Genomic DNA, 20,977 nt, shown 5'->3' on the forward strand with positions numbered 1-20,977 from the left:
ATTTATGTTTGACATGAAACAAACGGATGAAAGATATGTTCTACATAGATACATATGTATATGTTATGTGCTTATAATTCAGCTTAGTGGGCTTAAAGCTAAAGTCAAAGTAAAGGGTTTTAAAATAAGAGGTTTTATTTTAAATATCTCACTTTTTGGGAGTTTGAAAATTGATAAGTAAAAACTATGCCATTATTCAAAGTGTCATTGTTTGGTGTAGTTTTTTTGGTTGGCATTGTGATTTGACCGTAGTACCCGTGGCATGATGGTTAGTGCGTTAGACTGTCATGCAAGGGGTCTTGGGTTCAATCCCTGCCTGTGCCACCTTAATTTTTAATCTTGCGAGGAATTGACAAATCCTTCAAGAATTCTTGTCATGAAAAAAGTGCTTTCTCAAATTAGCCGTTCGGATTCGGCCTTAAATTGTAGGTTCCTTCCATTCCTGATAACAGTACTCGCACACAGGAATGGTTGAGAGTTGTAAGTCAATAGGCCCTGGTTCACAACGGACTGTTGCGCCACCCCATTTGATTGTGATTTGACCTTATTGTATAAAGATGTTCCACACAAGCAAACTTTTATAATTGTGTTAATTTTTAAAGATGTGATAACAATTGGCCAAGGATATCTTGGTATTTAAAACGTTGGGACTTTTTCTTTACGTTCATGCCAAAGATAAGGGCGCAACATTTTTAACGATTTGCTAAAATATTAAAGCTATTTCAAAAAATGGTATCAAGCTTAAAGGGTGATTAAAAAGATTTTAAAATCTTACTATCTCTTAATATAATCGGAATGGCTACTTCAACTTTTAAACATTCTTTAGATCCATATGACATCTGCATTTTTTAATAAAAAGAAGTTAGAAATTGCTTCATTTTTAGAAAATTGCTTCTTGGCTATATAGATGGAATTCCAGAAATTTTTGAGAACAGTATTGGATATTAGGCTGATATTATTTTTCAGTATCATTGCCATACTTTTGGCTTAACAATGAATTAAAATTTCATCGATTTCAATAAAAAAATATTTGTTTTTATAACAAAATTAAAATGGAAGAACTTCGTATAATACAATGATTCAGAAAACCAAAAGTTCATATGAATTTTCAATTGTGTTTTTTTTCGGCCTTTGGGCCTTTTATTCAACATAAATTTATATTTATATTAATACATTCCTTATTTCACGAGAATTGTTTACATTTTTTTGATATAAGAACTGTAAAGCTTGACAAAAATTTTGCCTTCTGCCTAATTGACTTATTTCGAGTTTTTAGTAAAAAGAAAGAAAAGGTTATAGTTATAAATACATAAAAAAAATAATATAACATTTACGAAAATATATAAGTTTTAAATTATTGTATCAGATTTAATAAATTTTAAATAAATATAAATGAAGAACATATTTTAACAGAAATAGGGATTTAAATTTTATTTAATCATCATTTAAATTAGTTTAAAATTCAATCGATGGAACTGTTACGGTAACCTAAGGCATGATTCACATAGAGACGAAGAATGTTCTAACCTGAGAAACCATTAAAAGATCCTTTGTATCTTCAACTGTAAGGAAACTCTTTGAGAAGTAAAGCCTGGTAGGTAAATGTTGACTATAGTAGTGATTTCAAATATATGGTCAACTGTTGATAGACCGCAAACCGGCTTGGAAAATACTGAGTAGTTGATTCTCTTCAACCCATTTGTCAACCTATAGTATATACACTTTAAAAGAGAATAAAAATCGTTATATGTACAGTGGTTACACAGCTTGAATGATTTAGTTCAATTTGGAAAATTTAAAGCTCAATATCTTCGAAACTAAGTGAGATATATTCAGTTAAACTTACTTATAAAAAGTTATAATATCTTGAACACGTAAACTAATTTAAAATGTTACCAAAGAAACGAAATTAAAATTAGAGTATATAATGCCATACTTAATACTACAGAGTTTTATTTTTTGTAAAAAAAACTGTCAATTTGATTTTTATTAAAATTTTAACGCATGTTGAAAACAATTTTTTTTATAAGAAGAAGTAAGTTTGAAGCCAATATTTTTAGTTTGTTTTAAATATATTTGAGTCGAAAATCAATTTGTACCAACTTTTATTAATTTTTTTGTTAGGTTTTTATTTTTTAGGACCAGCTTAAAAAATCCCTTATGATAATAAAAAGTAAGAAGATTGAGTAGCGAAAACCATTTATACCCGAAAAGTGCAGCAAAACTCAATGTTATCAGCTCCAAGGGCAGATTCCCAGGTGCTTGAGGAATGGGGTAAGTTGTGCAATGTCCAAATAAATATGCCACGTGCTTCATAACCAAGTCCTTAATTGTGGAGTAGCTCAAAAAAAGCTGTTTATACATTAAAAAAAAGTCGTCTAAGGTACGCCAAGGAACACATTTTTTCTGGAATTCTGTTATTTCCTCAGAAAAATGTAATATTTGTTGGTGTAATGGAAGGTGTGGCGTAAACTGAATACAGAGCTTAAAAAAAAAAACATTAAAGTCTAAAGTGAAGCGGCAGCGTAATAGTTTGGGACTGTGGTTCCGCTGCAAGTGTTGGTTATATAGAATTTGTCGATGGAATCATGGACAAAACTCTGCACTTGATCATTTTAAAATTTGATCCAAGCGCAAAGAAGCCAGGAGTACGCAATTGTTTTCGATACTACCAGACAACAACCAGAACAAAAAGCTGGTATTGTGCAGTCCTGGTTGGCCTTAAGTTGCTCCCATTTAACGAACCGGATATTAATGTAATTGAAAATCTGTGACTAGTACGTGGGTGGACCATAAGAAACCACCAAATTTTCAATACAAATTACTTTAAGAAAGTTAATCTAAGTAAGTGGAATAATGAATGCCGAAAAGACTTAAAGCAGTGATAGATAACAAGGGCTATTATTACACAAATTTAAATTTGTTAATTTTTTCACCAATGAACGTTAATTTTCAAGTTTTTAAAGTGGATTAAATAACTTTTGTAAAATGCATACGATCCATAGTTATAGAATACATGTTAAGTTTAAATATATTATTTTAATGTCAAGGATAACTAATTTGAATTTTACGAAACGGGAAAAAGCTTTTAGATTTGTTGGATCAATTAGGCTGTTACTCACTGTATGTGTTCCGAGTTTGTTTTTAATTTTGAGCCACCAAAATTTGAGAATAAGAGTGTGTATAATTGTATTTCAGTTATTATATCAAATGTCTTAAAAGTTATTTTTCAGGACATCTTCAACGCTTATGGATGTCCTTATATTTTGAACAAACCGTTGCAATGTTCTTTTCCTCAAATAAATCAATCTAAATGAGAAAACTTTTATTTATTTTCGATTCTACTTTCTAAATTTCTCAATTTTTTCCTGTTTTATTTTATTTTAGAAAATATTTGTTATTCAACAACCGTAAGTGTTTTAAAAAACACCACCTCCTTTCTGTCACAATATAGATAAATCACTGCAAACTCGCAGTAATTTGTTTCGGTATAGTGTTCATTCATTACGATTTTACTTGCCAGTTGGTATTTCACTTCTTAAAGTGTGAAGCGTGTTCAAATTGAATTAAAAGCCCATATTTTATTATTGCCTTAAAAGGGGCGGGATGTTTTCTTTTTGGTGAAAACATCCCATAGACTATCAAATAAAACATCTGTGTACACAAAGTAAAGTTTGATAATAATTATTGATGAGTTGAAATCAATAATAATACATTTATTGATTTATTCAATTTTCTGCCTTAACAAAAAAATTTAGTTTCAAAAACGACTCCCTCTCCCTTTATCCTTTGATTGTTTTTTTTTTCTTTTTTTTTCAAAAAGTTGTGTCATATGGATTAAATTCCTTTTTGGAAGAGTTAACTTTTGATCTCGCATTACATAACTAATTTTTGTTAAAGAACGACAACCACTTTAAAAAAATACGTCCAAAATGAACATCTTCTAACCCAAACAAAAATCTAATGTCCATCAACCCCTGGAATTTGTTTTTAATAACGCGTAAAGCGTGTAAATTTCTCTCATTATTAGACTTATTTATACTTTTAAAAAAAGATCAAAGCTGTTAAGCAAACCACTTATTAAAATCCTTAACACCATTCTCGCATTTCTTCCATAACACAGCGTTTATTACATTTTTTCTTTCTATAGATAATTCTCAAATTACTCACTCCATCATTCTGTGACTCTGACTGCCAATTAAAATCACTTTGGTCAATCTCATTTAAAAATTTACTTTCGACTGCTGCTCCTTGGAAACACCTTTTTCACATCAGATCCAACTTTTTTTTTACATTTCTCTAATTTAATAAAGAAAGAAAGGAATTCTCTCATTAAGTGATTTCCTTTATACAGCCTTTTTTTTGGATTTGTTAATCTTTACGCAAGGATACTTGATAAAATGCAAATACTACTTCGGTTTTTTCTTTGTTTCTTGAAATTAAACTGAAAACAGGACACCCAGGAGTCGACTATCATCATCAGAGAAGGAGAAAGAAAAAATCAATTTGCATTTTTCTTTAATTTCTTCTCAAATCAAGAAACAAAAAGGGAGCAATTGCAAAAAGAAAAAAATAAGATAAAAAAGTATCTTTGTATCTTTTTGAAGGGGGTTTTCGGATGGTGCTGTGTTGTTTAGTTTATCTATGAACAGGCAAAGCCAATAAAAGCTATTCATGCGTTAGAATTCACAACTTTCTCATATTATCGTCCTTTTTCTTCTCATGTTGATTTACATACACAAAACAGAAACATATCTATCATCATACACCCTCTTGAAGTTTTTCCATTTCCAAAAAAAGAAAAATCAATTGCAAAATTTTGTTTTCTTATTTTGAGTTTGAAAAAGTATCTAAAAAGTGTATCTCACACAACTTACGTCTCAAATCCCTTGGATCAGAATTATTACTTCGTGGACTTTCACCCTTTTCACCGTCATAATCGTTTGATCCCTCCAAGGATTCATGTGATGTGCATGTCGGGCTGGCTGAATCCGTTCGAAAGGATTCGCTGCTACTGTTGAATAGATTCTAAAGGAAGACAAACAAAAAAAAAACACATGAGACAAGGATGTTGATATGTGATAAATCCCGTTACCATAATTGGATTTTATACTTTTTTTTCTGTTATTTTTTTTTTGATAGAAACTCACCTGATCCAAGGATATGCCAATATATTTTGGAGGTGAGAATGCTGAAGGCAGTTGAAAATTCGTTAATACAGGCTTCGAGAGTCCTCGATCGCTGGCAAAATAACTGGCTGGTCCACCGTTTGCTAACATTCCGTGGTTCAAAGATTGCAGGAGATGTGGGTGAAAACTGTGCAGGAGGTGGGTACCATAGCTGCCCACTAAGGACATATTGTGAAGGTCTTTGGCGTCAGGAAGCTGTGAACAATAAAATATATGTGATGTTGATTATACTCGTTAAGGTATTCAATAGAATTAGCCTGATATTCTGATGCCTCTAATGGTCTACCAATAAAGTCCTTAAGATATTTTGTGTCTATAGAAGGGATGTGGTGCCTGATGTGCACACAAAGTGGCAAAGACAAAAGAAGCGATGTCCTTTTAACTGTGGGTATAGGTAAATAGTTTATGGTAAGCTTAACTAACCTAAAGAATTTGGTAAATGCTTCTTCTTTGAGAGTTTTTCAATGAAGGGGTTATATAAGTGTTCTTGTGGGATAGAATGTTCTTCGAAGATGTCCAGAGAAAATTAAGTATAATGAATAATTCCAAAGATATTTTAAGATGATTTAGAGCTTTTTAATAGGGGGAATGAGATTTTCGCACCGATTAAGACGAAACTATTAACTTTTCAGGGTACATTTTATTCGGTTTCTCTATTAGCCACTAATGGCCCGTTTAACACAAGGAGGAAATGGATTATTTGGACAGTTAAATATAAAATTGGGCGATATTTCTGATGAAACTATTGTTCTCCTTCAATATTGGGCCTGAACATTTCTCTGACAATCCTAATAGACTGTTGGCATAAAGTTATGGTTTAAGATTCACAGTGAAAATTCAAATTTTTCGAGACGAAACTTGAAAACTTTGTTTTCTAGAGACGGTTTCGTATGAATTAATACAGAGTATTTCAGTTAAAAGTTTAATTTTCAAGAAAAAATTGAATTTTTTAGACGTTAAAGACGTTATGGCGAAACGCTACTTGAGTACTTGTGATAACTGAACCTCAAAAATCTTAAGTTTTAAGTTTATAAGAAAATAATTTTTGACAGAATCTGAATTTAATGGATTGATTAAGTAATTGATGGTTTTGAAGTTTCGAGTAAACTATTTTCCGACCATACTACGAGTATATGCCACACAGACAAAAAAAGTTGTCATATTAACAATCTTCGATAGTCAACCTGAAATTTGGCCAAATTGTCGTATTGACTACCAAAATATTCAACATGACAACTTAATTTTTAAAAATTGAGAACTGAATAGTCAATAGAGCAATTTTCGATTGTGGATTTTGGGTGGTCAATATGAAAACAAAAGTAGTTAATAGTACAACTTCGGTAGGCAATATGACAATCTGGTTGTCATATTGACTACTACCATTGACTATTGAGGATTGTTATATTGACTACCCAGTAGTCAAAATAGATTTCGGTTGTCAACAAAAATTGTCATATTGACTACCGCAGTTGTCATATTGACTCCCGCAGTTGCTATATTGACTACAGCAGTTGTCGAATTGACAACCATATTAGTCAATATGACAACCGTAGTTTCAATTTCCTTCAACCAAAGTTGTCATATTGTCTACTGCAGTTGTGATATTGAATACCAAATTGTAACAATTGTTACAATTATTGACTATCGAGGTTATCGGCTGAAAATTGACTACGAAAAAGTCATTATGACTACCAAAATAGTCAAAAGGCTGACTTTTTTCGTGCTATGCCCTTTAAGTTAAACTTATACTATCAGCATTAGCTGGTAAAGATTTAAGCAAGCTCAATTTTCCACCGAAACATTTATGGAAAGAAAAGAAAAAGGCTGAGCATACGAATAGAGATTCGAAAGTCAAAGAAGAGTATAGAGAACAGAAGACATTGAGAGAATAATACAATTCCCGTATCCGTCATGCAGACAAACACCTGCTGCCACAAGTAAGAGCAGAAAAGTGGTATGACCGCTAATGTTAAGCAGCCAAGATCAGATCCTGGTGTTTTAAAACTGATCTGCCAAAGAAAAATATCGTTTTTTTATGAATCTCAAACCTTGCAAATTACAAATTGCAAAGGCTATCAAGAATTTTGCAGAAACTTTAAGATCAACTTTCTGTTTAAATGCTAAAAAACCACATCCAAAATCTTTTAAGCTTTGATAAAGATGCAATGATTCCGATGTATGCAAAACCCTTCTACAAAAATGAAACTTAAAGATGGAAAAACACCAGAAGATGATAGAATCATGGAACGGTGGATCTTGTTAAAAAACGTACGGAGACCTTTTATAGCATCTTGAATAATGGAATCGTGGCGCGTGAATTTAAGAAAGCGGTATTATTCCCAATCCATAGAAAAGGAGACAACTACCTCGGAATATTCTTTCTTAATACTTCTTATAAAGTTTTTGTAAAAATTCTAACATGTTAAGATTAACCATAACAAAATCCCAAGCGGGATTTCGAAGTAGCTATTCAACGAACGACAATAGTTTTGTGTTAAAAAGGATTGCGGAAACACTCTTGCAGAAGAAAAAGAAGATATATTTCCTTTTCATAGATTTCAGGGCCGTCTTCGATACTATCGATAGAAGAGCCTTGTTTTACAAGCTGTACAACAAGAAAATGGCAACCAAATTTTGAGGAATGCTAGAAAATCTGTATGAAGAAAATATAACTGCGGTGTGAAATGGAGAGAATAAAACAAGGATGTTCCTTGAGTCTGTATCTGTGTTCCTTGTTTATATATCATCCCTGGTGGGATAGAGTTTGCTAAAACCAATATAAAAGAACTTTGCTTATTTACCTCAAACACTGCACCTTTGCCAAGAATCTTGTTTCACAATACATAAAATATTAGGTTTTCACTTCAGTAACTCAATCTATAAAAATATGAAACAATTGAAAAGTTATAAGGGTTTCATAGGTCATTATTGAAACCGACTGTCTCCGCTGTTTTTTAAAACGCTTAAGCTACATATTGACTATCTTTTGACAGCAATCAAAGATTGCCAATAGTTATAGTTCTGTTAGTCTTTGGTTCGAGTAATTAAAGGAACTGTGTGAATATTGTTATATGAATTTTACCCTCAACGTGCAGTCATGCAATGGATGAGATGTCAAAAATGAACTCAAATTAGACAAAAAATAGGCTTCAATGTATCCACGAAGCCACTTCATCTTTAACATAATCTTAGTGAAAAAATTATTTTAGGATTGATACTAATCAAAAATAAATATCGGATGTATTTAAGATAGGAAGAGTTGGTAAGATTGAACTTCAAGCCGCACCGAGATAACACGATCTTCCAATAATTTACACGTTATGCAACATGTCGGTTAAAGAAGAATTTATGCATTTTATCGGAAAGTGCCCAATCCTGAAAGTAGTTAGAAGAAACTTCCTTGACAGTAATTTATTAAGCAATGCAGAGGCAATAAGTCTTCTCAACAGCGATATCAATGTAACACAGCTGTTCTTCTACTATCAAAAAGCAATTCCCTATAGAATCCAAATCATTAATGAAGCTTTTAAATATAAGCCTAGGCAAAGAGTTATGTTCAATACCCGTGTTTTGTTGAAAAATCTATCAAGTAGGATTTTACACGAATAACAAAAAGAATATCCGCAGTATGAATACTTTCGATAAAAGTTTAAGTAGAATCGTACTACATATGGGTTTTTGACATTTGTACGAGTCTCGAATAGATCTTATGTGATTTTGTTCTCAAATGTTGGTACGATTGATATTGTATTTGTAACTCGATGGCTGTGTTCGTTGAGTAGTTGTACATTTGGAATTATTCGTTTTCCATTGGGGGAAAAAAGCAATCTGTTACTGTTGATATTATTTAGTTTTGTTAATGAAAATGGACTAACATGGGCTTTTTTTTCAAGAGAAAACAATAGAAAAGATAACTAAGTTCTGCTATGTTTCCACTAATGGTTTATTTCAGTTTAGATTAAATAAATTTTGTTGGTATTTCCACCACACAAGAATATTAAAAAATGATTATGTTTGACAGCATTTTATAAAATGCAAATGGTGTTTCGATGTTTCTTATTAAGTGCAAGTGAGATAGTTTTATTCCTGTTAAACAATGAAGAACTGAATAGATCGGAATTTTTTTTAAATAGACCTGAATGAATTATCTGTTAGACCAACTCCTCCACACAGGTTTTTTTTCACAAATATTGACTCGGTCGGGGAATCAAGCTCATTTCATCTCGATTCAGGTATATAAAGAATTGAGGTGAGCTTCATGCTCGCTTCACAATTTCAACGCGCTATTTAAACATGAAATACATTTTTACAGTAAAAGCTTAGTTTGCACTAGGCTCAAATGTCAAAAGATGACAGCTGCTCAAATAGTTTTCTATTTAAACTTTTTATTGAATCATTTATACTTGACAACTAAATTCATATAAAACTGCTTAGTCATTTAAGAACATGTGTATTTTATTTTTAAGTAGAAGAATGAGCAAATGTTTATTGTTTTAAAATGTTTGTATTTTTAGATATTTTTGATAACGAAATAATATTGATTCAGCAAATTGATTTTGACGATAAATTTTTATTCAGGGTGGTCCACAAGTGTTGAAGTCAATAATATTTGCTATTCCAAGAATTCTAAGAATAAAATTCGATACAGGTACCTAACTTATACTTATTATACCTGACGTAATGATATTTGCCTTGCTATTGATTAGGTTATTTTGTTGTATTTATTTTTTTATTATTCAAGTATATTTTTTTATTTTCTAAGAAGTTGAAAATATAAAGCCGGTGTTTTGTAGACAAACTGTCTCACACATGTAACATAAGAAAACAAATATTTTTGATATTAGATTAATTTGTAGTTAATAATAACTATTTTCTTTCAACAAGAATATTTCTTATCCCTGTTGAAAATAAACAAATGAAATGAACACAAATTTTAATAATACTGTCGAAAAATCTAGTACGAAAAATCTAATATGGAAAACAAGATTGATAAACACAGTTCACAAATAAAAGAGTAAATTAGCCAATATATGTTTCTAGGATTTCTCAGTAGGCCTGAAATCGTATTCTAAAAATTTGATTCTCAGAATTTTAACAACAAAAATCAAAAATGTGTATAAGATTATGTATACATATGTATGTATTTCTGAGAAAACGAAAATCCCTGAAATCTTAAAAATAGAAGCGTCCCAAATATAGTGCGTCGTCAAGTTGTCAAAATTGAAAAATCTGATATTTAAAATGGTTGCTCAAGTAACTTCGACCCTACAACTGAACATACAACAAAATATTGACATATAAGAAGTAAATGCTTAACTTCAAACAAAAATCTGCTGGTATCGTCTACCTAACGGGTTTTTTGTTTATAGACGTTTAGTTTTCAATTTGGCAATACTTTTTTTTGGAGTTAGTTTTATTTGACAGTTGCCTCTTGATTTATGCTCAGTTTGGTTTGCTATTTCACTAGTTTACGAATAGTGCACTAAATTTTCATTTCCATTCACAATAGCTCTATGTAGCTCAGATTATATGGAATCTCGATTTATTCGAGAAAATATGCGTCAAAATAAGGTGTACGTGTAATGGTCATCTTCTGATGAGCCCAACCAATACATCGGGCCAAAACGCATTTTCATGATTTTAAATCATATTTATTTAAATAAACGGTGTACAGGAAAAAACAATTCGACTGTTAACAGTCAAATGTTTCAACTTTAATTATGGTTCGGTTGGAGCCCGACGCCTCGAAACGATCCATGTATTGAAGGAAACTTTTCGTTAACGCACTAAATCGACGCGTGGTTCTGCCGCAGGTCTATATTTTGTGGGATTATCTGAAATAATTCGTCTTCTCAGATAAGCCCAAGGCAGTTGACGCGCCTTAGAAGAGAATATTTGACCTCTTAGCTGAAATTTATTCGAGCCATCCGCAGCAGTCACTTGCACGAATTCAAAATATAATGGCAAACAAAAAACACGGATCTATGCAGGACTTGGATGCACAAACTTGCTCATATATCCAAAGAGTCTGTTTAAAAATATATCCTGTATTTTGAAATTTAAAAATGTACCTCCCAAAAAAAGTTTGTTTGGTATTGTTTTTTAAATCAAAAAAGTACAAATGCAGTGTGGTTTCTACGAACTGTCAAATTCTATTAGCGTTCTACAAACCATCCACAATGCAACGAATAAATCGTTCGCCGCAACTTAACCTCAAAATTCTACAACTCTTGTTTTGTCTTTTTTTATGAAAGTTTAAGGTTGAGGAAAATATGAAGAAAAGGGTAATTATTCGTCGCTTTCTGCGAATAGAAATAAAGCTCATAAGAACGAAAATCCACAGTTCGCAGCTCCTAGTTCGTAACTCGCTCATGTGAAAGATGCTTTAGTCTAAGAGCTACCAACAAATTTTAGGAGTGGAGTGATAACCAAAGTGATTCTTTAAAATAATGTGTAGACATATGTATGCACCATTATATCAAAGTCATTTTTCCGATCTTGAGGTTAAAATGATAACCACATGAGTGATATATTTAAAAATCAGAAAAAAATCCTCTGATTGCAAGACGTTTTACTTTCAGCCTTCTGCTTGCCAGGCGCATTTAAAGCATTTTCAAATATATTTTTCAACTTAAAACAATGATATTTTTTTTATAATAACGGTTTTTGCGGTTTCAAAAGTATATGGCTGGAATTTGATATCTGTCAAACTAAATTTTGAAACGATTTTTTTACCAGTTGAAAGTCTGACATTTATAAAAATGGATCGCTTCAATCTACTACAAAAATGGAAATACTGCCACAGACACATATTGTGCTTTAAGAGAAGGTTATGGTTTACAAAGTCGTGCAACTACGATAGTAATTGGCAAAATTGTGAAGAAATTTGAAGAAGCTGGATTGGTTACAGATATTGTAAGGCCTGTGTATCATATCTCTGCTGTAAGTGAAAGTGTTGCCGAAGACCCAAATGTGTCCCTCGTCGTTCTCAGGAATTAGGAAGGAATTACGGCACATTATGGCATATTTTTTTTTGGAGCTACATCCATATAAAGTCCTGCTCACTGTCGTGAGAAGCACAATTCTCACTCGTTGGGTATGTTAATAAACAAAATTGTCGTATTTGGGGTTCTAAAAATCCTCAAGTTATTGAATATAGGCCATTACATCCACTAAAAGTCACTCTGTTTGGTGCACTCTTTAGTCCGGAGGTGTGATAGGACCATACTTCTTCGAAAACGACGATGGAACGTTATGGTCTTACAATAACAGACTTTTTTTGTCTGCCATTGAAGAATAACGACTTGGAGAATATATGGTTTCAACTAGGCGGTGCCACACACCTCGGGCTTTATTGCAAGAGACATTACCAAGATCATGCGATTTGACATAGCTGGACTCTTTTTGTGAGGCTACGTGAAAGACCGTGTTTATCCAAGAAAAAACTTTTAACTCTTGAGCACTTAAAAACCAACATTCGTAAAGGTATGGCTGAGATACCGCCCAATATGTGTCAAAAAGTGTCAGAAAATTGCCTAAAATGAAGCGATGCTTGGCAACAATTCGCGTGATGGTCATTAAAATAATGGAATGTTTCACACATAATGTCAGCGTTCAAATTTTTAATAAAAATTAAATGTCATGAAAACAAATATTGTATGTATTTTATTTACGTTAACTTTTGGAACTACAAAATAGAGAACCATGTACAAAAGCAAATTTTTTTAGACAAATATATTTTTCCTATAAAAGTTGCATAGAAACATCTCATCCACAAAAGTTCTGTTGACCAGTACAATATGTTTACTGTAGTCTTAAAATATGCACCTAACACGACAATATTTTAAATATGCATTATTAAAACGCAAAATATAAAAAAATATGATGACTTCTGTTTTCAACACGTTTTTGAATAATTCTTTTCCATAATTCTCTGCCATTAATTTTAAAATTTTCCAAAAATTGAAATCTATTTTACTTAAAGCAATAAATGTGTCAATTTAAAAGAATTTCGCTCAATTTATCATTTCAAAAATTACGAATTCAAAAACCAAGCTTTACCTACTTAACCCTTTCATAAATTTTCTTCCAAAACTTTGCATGCTTTCGGTTTCGCTGCCTCAAAATGTATGATTTATTTTTCAAGTCTATCGTCCAAATATTGGGTTTCCTTTCCTATTCCTAAATCATTCGTGGCTATACGAGTTTTGAGTCATTTTTGAAAATCACAACCTCAACAATTATTATTATTATACGTATCGAAAAGTTGCAACACATGTGAAAAGTTGTTGTAGAACGCGGACTAAAACGTGATGATAAATTAAGCGTCATCGCTGAACTCATTCCTATCCTCCTGAAAAATCCCTCCTCTGTGAAACTCGGGCTGTCTATCTTTCTAACTAGCTTTTGCCAACGACCAAAAAAGGATTAATTATTTGATTTATTGCGAAAAACTACTTTAAAAACCCCCCCTATATAGATGTTGTCATCGAAGGACTATGAAGGTTGTATATGGACAAGGCACACAAGAACATACCATTCCATATGAGGAGTATCTAAATCTCGTGCTGAGCGACTTGGGCTAGATAAATGTTGGGGAATGAGAGTCATTTTATCATCCCCATCTATTGCTATCAACACGCTCTCGAAAGACGAGTGGTAAATATAATACGCCGCGCCGTTTGACACAATTTGGTTGCGCACCATCAATTTATCAACATCCTTTACATACTTGCCTAAACACCACGTCGCTGTACTGTTATATGCGGGAGTTTTTCAGATTCCCCCCACTGTCCTTCGACACTTTTGTATGCTTAACCCCTAAATATTGACACATAACAGCAGCTAACCGAAGAGAGCTTTGCTAATGAGTTTGACTTTTTCATCGTCCTCATCGCTGGCGCTGAAATAAGCTCCATATCATTCCTGTTACACCAGGATCGCACCCTCCTCATGATGTATACAATGTGTAAGACAAAAACAACAACAATCTCTGGGGGACGATAGGTATTGATTGTTATTGTTGTTCTAACGCTTAAATTGATGTGATTAACGGATGAAAGTAGCTGGAAAATGAGGGTAGCATATGGTCGAGTGTGCAGTGTCCCAGAGTCCAGCTAAAGTTTTGCTGGTCATTGCGGAAACAGCAACGCAACGGAACGACAACGGTTTCTCGCTGTGTTACACTTTATACAATATATAGACACAGGGAGACACGTTATATTCTAATGCCATTTAATCCTTGCATTCGTTAAACGGATATACAACAACGACATCCTGATTAAATGTGATTAGGTTGAGTCTACGGGACGGGAGATGTGTTTCGTTCTGTGGAAGCCCGCCTATATATACCTTAAGTGATGATAATGATAATGTGGGTATAGTCTGAGACTGGGTTGATGGTGTTGATTGTGGGTTTTTGTTTGAAAAACATGATAAATTTGAAAATTCTATATGCATAGGAACCTTCTGGTGCTTTGACCAAATGAGGTTTTGATTGATGCTCTTGGGGTATCACTCTCTTCTAATTTGCCACAAACGGTTGACAAAGTGCATTGGACTTGCGGTGTGGAGGTATTTTCTGATGGTTATGTTGTTGTTCTTTGAATGTAACAACTAAGTATTTATGACTTCTTCATCACTTTTGATTCTGTTTTCAAAATCAGTCTCTGATATGGATATTTACTGGTAAATGCGGTTTTAAATGAGATTTTAATCTTAAAGACTTAAGAAGTCAAAAAACATAAGCCACTACTGATAACTAAAAATACCCTCAAACATTTGCCAATGATATTTTTTGTAATAAGCCAAATTGTTATTTAAAGAAATTTGAAAAGTTTTGTGACTAAGCTATTATTTAAAAATGGAAGGACGGTGTGTAGAGATTTCTGCTGAGTTAAACCATCTGAATCAATAAATTTTCTAGCCAACTCCGATTCCTGTCAATCAGCAAATACCCTAGACTTGTTTCGTACCTTTGATCCTTATAAATGTGGGATCAGCGTATTATCACCTCTAGGCACATCATACCATTGTGTAATATCTATAAATGTTTCATTCAATAAAAAGCCAATGAAACGGTCTCAGCGACTTCTTCAGAAACTTCAACTGGTCACTATGCTTCCTCGATAGTGAAGTGGATTCCAGCGCAGATATGGTTTCAAACATAATTCTTTCTGAAATCGAAAATTTTACCGCAATTTTATCTACAGCTGCTAAAGTACTTAAAGATCTTGACATTCACAAGTCCGCTGGCCCGGATAGTGTTCCCGCTATTGTTCTTCAACGCAGACAAAACTAATGAGTAAGCTTTTCCATCTACAAATCTCTTTTCGAGTGGATGGAAAACAGCATTTGTCCAGCCTGTTCCCAACAAAGGCGAATCCTCCTCTATCTCTAACTAAGGTCCAATTGCACATACGACCCTTCTTTTCAAGGTCATGGAATCGCTGATCAACTTTCAGCTTAAGAAATACAAATCTTGAAGAACGAAAGCTTCTTAATCACCGGCCTGTAGCAATAGGTCTATTGGTGATCTCATGGTGTATCTCACCGAAAAATCGAACAAATCCTTATATCGTTTTGGAGAAAGTTAGATTATTGCATTTGATATTTCAAAGGCATTTAATAGAGTTTGGCATCAAGCTCTCTTAACGAAAATGCATTTATTTGGTATTGATGAATCACTATTTCGTTGGGTTAGGAATTATCCTTAGGGCCGTTTTATTCAAGTAATATTGGACGGCTTCAAAGGTGATATCTACAAAATAAGTTTTGGTGTACCACAGGGCTCCGTATTGTCTCCGAAACTCTTCCTCATTTTTATGAATTATTTATTTCTAAAACTTCTAACAAACTTAATTGTTTTGTTTGTTTGAAAATACTTTCAGCTTTTCATATTAATATTTAGATTCTCATATGGGAATTAAAAACCGTATAGAGTTTAATGCTTCTACTGTCCCAAGAAACGTTACTCTCCCTAATGCCACTTTATATTGGTGGTACTTGCATCGAGGAGACTAAAAAGCTTTCAGTTCTAGATAAGTCGCGTTATATCCCCTATATTCTGGTACCTAGTGGTAAATAAAATCCTAACTAGTCTGGAGGCCGAGGGCTTCACGACGTTGCTATACCAGTGTCAGGAAAGCATCTTAACACCCTAAAAGAACTCTTACAAAATGCCTTGGACAGACTAATACTTTGGGCTGATTGGTGTGGACTGGGTGTTAACCATCACAAAACCGATTGAGTCTTATTTTCGAGGAGATACAAAATTCCATTTGTCAACCCTCTTTATATTAAAGGAATCCAATTATAATTCTCAGACGAGGCTAAATACCTCGGTCTTGTCTTAGATAAAAAGCTAAATTGGAAGCGCAACCTACAGGAAAGAGACAAAAAAGCTACTGTAGCTCTCTTTTCTTGCAAAAAAGCTATTGGTAATATATGGGGCTTACAACCCAAAATCACGCATTGGCTATACACATCGGTAATCAGACCGATTTGAATATACGTTATGGTATGCTTTAGAGAAAGGTATAAACCTCGATAAATTAAATAAAGTCCAACGTTCAGCTTGCCTATGTATAAGCGGATCGCTTCGCACGACCCATCTGCGGCACTGGACACCTTACTCTACCTAACACCTCTTGACATATTTAGCAAACAAATAGCTGCAAAATCTGCTATTCGCCTCAAAACTTCGCAGTCGCAGTGGACTAACAATAACATTGGCTACTCCGTGATTCTTAGGTATTTAGAATCAATTCCAAAGCACACAGACTACACCCCCAAACTGCAATTCGACAGAAATTTCTAAGCCTCCCAGATCTTTTTGAGAGGATAGGACACTCCTGGAAAACGAGTCAATCCATTTTTATACAGATGGATCAAAAACAAAAGAAGGAGTTGGTGGAGGTGTATACTCTGAACGACTGAAAATAAGTTTCTCATTCCGCCTTCCCAATCATTGTAGCGTGTTCCAGGCGGAACTTTTGGCGATAAAGGAAGTCTTGTCCTGGCTTAAAGAAAACGTGATATCAACATCTGATATTCTTATTTTCAAAGACAGCCAGGCGGCTATCAAATCTCTGGACTCTGTCTCTACAAACTCTTTAACAGTCCATAACTGACGATCATCTTTAATGGAGATGGCACAACAGTGAATATTGGCCTTGCTGGGCCATAGCGACATTCCAGGTTACTGTAAGGCAGATGAACTCGCCAGGAACGGTACAGAACAGCCCATCCTACCAAGTTTGGCACATACTACTTGTAAACTGTTGCTAATCCAAGACGCTGTGAGGAAGGCAAGCACCAGGTGGAACAACATAACCATGGGTCAAGTCACAAAAAACAACTTGCCAACACTGGATTTAAAACGTTCAAGGTGCTTGCTTTCTCTAAGCAGATCGCATATAAGCTCGATGAAAGGTGTCATAACTGGACACTGACTGCACATCACGCGACTAGGCGTATTCTGAATTGACTTTTGCAGAAGCTGTATGGACGAGGAAGAGTAGGAAACAGGAAGAGGAGAAAACAGTTTTTCATCTTCTTTGTACATGCCCTGCTCTGGCTCGAAAACGCAAGAATTACCTAGAAAAATTCTTCTTTAACGATCTAAACGATCTAAATCATACCAGCATAATCAGCCTCTCACGTTTCGTAAGGGACTCAAACTGGTTCCATTGAGCTTAGGAGGAAGTATCAAGATTCATGTAGTATATCACAATACACAAGTGTGTCTGTTTCCATATTGGACAGCCACTTTAACCTAACCTAACCTAGATATGTGCATCACAAACCATTTCCTGTGAATTGATCACATGCTTGAAGTCAGCAAAACACTGCTAAATTTAATTTAATTTATAAAGCCTTCAAATTGTCCGAAAAAATAACTCTTAAAATGATTATTGACAGTTTAATAACTTAAACTTTTGTACCTCTTGTTGTCGTAAAGTTTCATGTCTAGCATTAAGTTATGCCTATTTTCATAAAAAATGCAACAACCGCGCTCTTCTAGGAATGCTCATTAGTTTACCCTTAAACCCAATTCCGGAAGTACTGTTAAATACACGGATTCTTTCTTTAGCCGCACTGCAGGAATGTTGAATGCTTTATCAGGATCAATATTCCCCACTCATTACAATGTGCAGACATTCGAAACCATCGGTATCTCCTTTCCAATCCTGTCCTCCTTTCCAAATTGCTCGCACTATATTAAATCATTATAAGGGTAACCCCGCAGACACAACATAAAAAAAGCTATGTTGTTTAAATTAACAAACTTACTTGGCACATTGTGAAGCACCTTATCGACCAAGATTAGTTAATGCTCCACAATCAATTTAAGATAATAAAGATTGGTGACATTTAATATTTTTTAGAAAAATATAAGGAATAAAGATATCATCAAGGTATTTACACTCACGCATCTATCTATAAGGACTATGGATTTAGAATTGTCAAACTTTTGAATTTGGTAGATTAAATTAATTGCAATTGCTCATAACGGAAAGTTATCCATATAGGTTTATATTAATAATAATTTTATACCTTTTATTAGAATGTGGAACTCTTTGGTTCGGTGATTATTTTCCAAGCTGTTAATCAAGCCAAAGTTGGAAAAGAATTTTTGCAGTCAACAAAATAATGTGACAGTTTCCGTTGCCTTATTGTTGAAGACCCCAAAATCCATTTCTGTCTAGTTTAAAAATACACAATCAATTCTTCGATAACATCGCGCCGCAGGAGCAATCAAAAAAGAAAGATAAAGACTTTAAAAAGCTAACACATCACTGGTTCCCCCTTTTTTTATGTATTTTGCTTCTTTTTTTATTTTTGCTGAGAAATAAAACCAAACCAAATATATTTCCTGACAGATTCCGAACCCACCAAAATTCAAATTATACTTTAAACTCTGGCGTTGTAAATCTGCATCTCTTACTTAACACATCGCACCATGCCAAACCAACGAACCAAAAGAAGAAAAAACTCAGTATGCGATATCCTTTTGGTCTTATCTCAAACGCACGCCATTAATATCCACACACATTCGGTTTTTGGGAATGTATCCTCCTTTTTTCAAAAGCAGGAGAGTATTTTTCAAATCTTCTCAACCGTGTGTTTTCGACAATAAAGATACAGATACATCCTATTTTTGTAGCTATTTATAGATACATACATTTATTAAGGACCTTTACCTTTTAAAATATCCTGCCAAAAGCCACCACAAGGCATATACTCGTATGCTATGCGAGTATACCTATGCATCACTCTTGCTATTTGCCATCATCGTGTCCTTGACCAGTTTTCAACTCCTTCCGCACAATTTTTCCGCTAAATATCTTTACACTAAATCTTCTTTTTGGCTACAAAACAGTCAACACGCTTTTCGCTTTTCGGGTATTACAAAAGGAATACCTATACCACTGAACAGCCATTTAGCATTTTAAAACCATCATCATCCTCGCATGTGCATATGGCCCATAGCACATGACGGGTGGGTCTTTTTTTAGGTTGCAAAGAGTAAAGGATCCAAGGACATGCATGGGACATACATCGAGTAAGAAACAGAAAAAAGAGGGTTCACCGATTACAATCTTACTCTAAAAAATGTGAAAAAGTAGAAAATTCAAAAAAAGGACGAAAAAATACTTAAAAGTGTGAAATGTATGTAGTTCCTTTTTTGGTACCACCAATTTGAGACACATATCCACACCACACATCCCGTATGCCTTCTTCTTCTTTCGTGGGTTGTTTATAGCTTATAGCATTATACTTCTGGGCCATTTCATTTTGTGTCTCTTCCTTTGTCATCCTATAGCTATGGAACTAGTCGTGTAACATGCCCATTATCACCCCTAAACACAGCGGCGGCATAAAAACACATAAAATAAATGTACAAAAATGATATGTCTATATTGGGATGACATGGAATTGGTTGGGGTATCAGCAGCCAGGATTTTGAACAGCTTCCAAGCCACCAACAAGATTATACCCACAAGCTGTAGATACCTATAATTCCAATTCTTCTTTTGATCCTTTTATGCTTTTTTTTCTCGCCAAACAAAAAGAAAAAAAGGAAAAGGAAAACAAAACTATTATCTCTTGATCCTTGTGTTTACTTTTTTGTAACAAATTACATGGATATTTGCACATTTATATGCAAATATATGAGCGTTTGTTTCAGTGTTATTTTTGTTGTAGTCCCGTAAATTAAATCGATTGGTAAATTTAATCGGGTTGATGAGGGAAACTCCATACTCGTAGGACTTCAGGACCACCCCTTCCATACATATGTGAGGATAAAGAATATGAGAATAAAAAATAAACCACACACAAACAAAAAATTTAAGGATAATCGGTATGATGATGACACTTCTGTCATATATAAATTTTGCAAAAAAAAGGGGATTTAAAAGTAATTTTCATTGGAATACTCTTTCGTTCGTTTATAATATTTATCGACAAAATGTCAAATGAGTGTCAATTTGTAGTCAGATTATGGGGTTGCGAACGTGCACAGTGAACGAGCTATGGAGTATAAGGATAAAACGATATGAGATCAAGATGAATCTTTTATGATAACCACACGATACTATGATGGGAGAAAAGTTCTTTAAATGATAAATTGGTTATACATATAAAGTTCAGTTATTAAAGTATATTCAAAATACTATCACTGATGGTCATAATGTAAACTGGACCAAGGATGATATAGCTAATACATTTTTGAGCAGAGACCTGGGGACCTATTCTGTATTTCGATTCAAAAATCTAAATTT

The 20,977-nt window shown here is 33.7% G+C and overlaps 1 protein-coding gene across 1 annotated transcript in view; it reads right to left on the bottom strand.

Moving 5' to 3' along the window:
- LOC129950554 (protein Teyrha-meyrha) overlaps positions 1 to 20,977 on the bottom strand; it is a 100,179-nt gene that overhangs the window by 16,700 nt on the left and 62,502 nt on the right. Inside the window, exons 2-3 of the mRNA XM_056062489.1 lie at positions 5,151 to 5,384; positions 4,878 to 5,028 (exon numbers count right to left, since the gene is read on the bottom strand). Coding sequence (XP_055918464.1) covers positions 4,878 to 5,028; positions 5,151 to 5,384 — 385 coding nt within the window. The remainder of the gene's footprint in view (positions 1 to 4,877; positions 5,029 to 5,150; positions 5,385 to 20,977) is intronic.

This window comes from Eupeodes corollae, chromosome 1 (genome assembly GCF_945859685.1).
Source record: "Eupeodes corollae chromosome 1, idEupCoro1.1, whole genome shotgun sequence".
Lineage (NCBI taxonomy): Eukaryota > Metazoa > Arthropoda > Insecta > Diptera > Syrphidae > Eupeodes > Eupeodes corollae.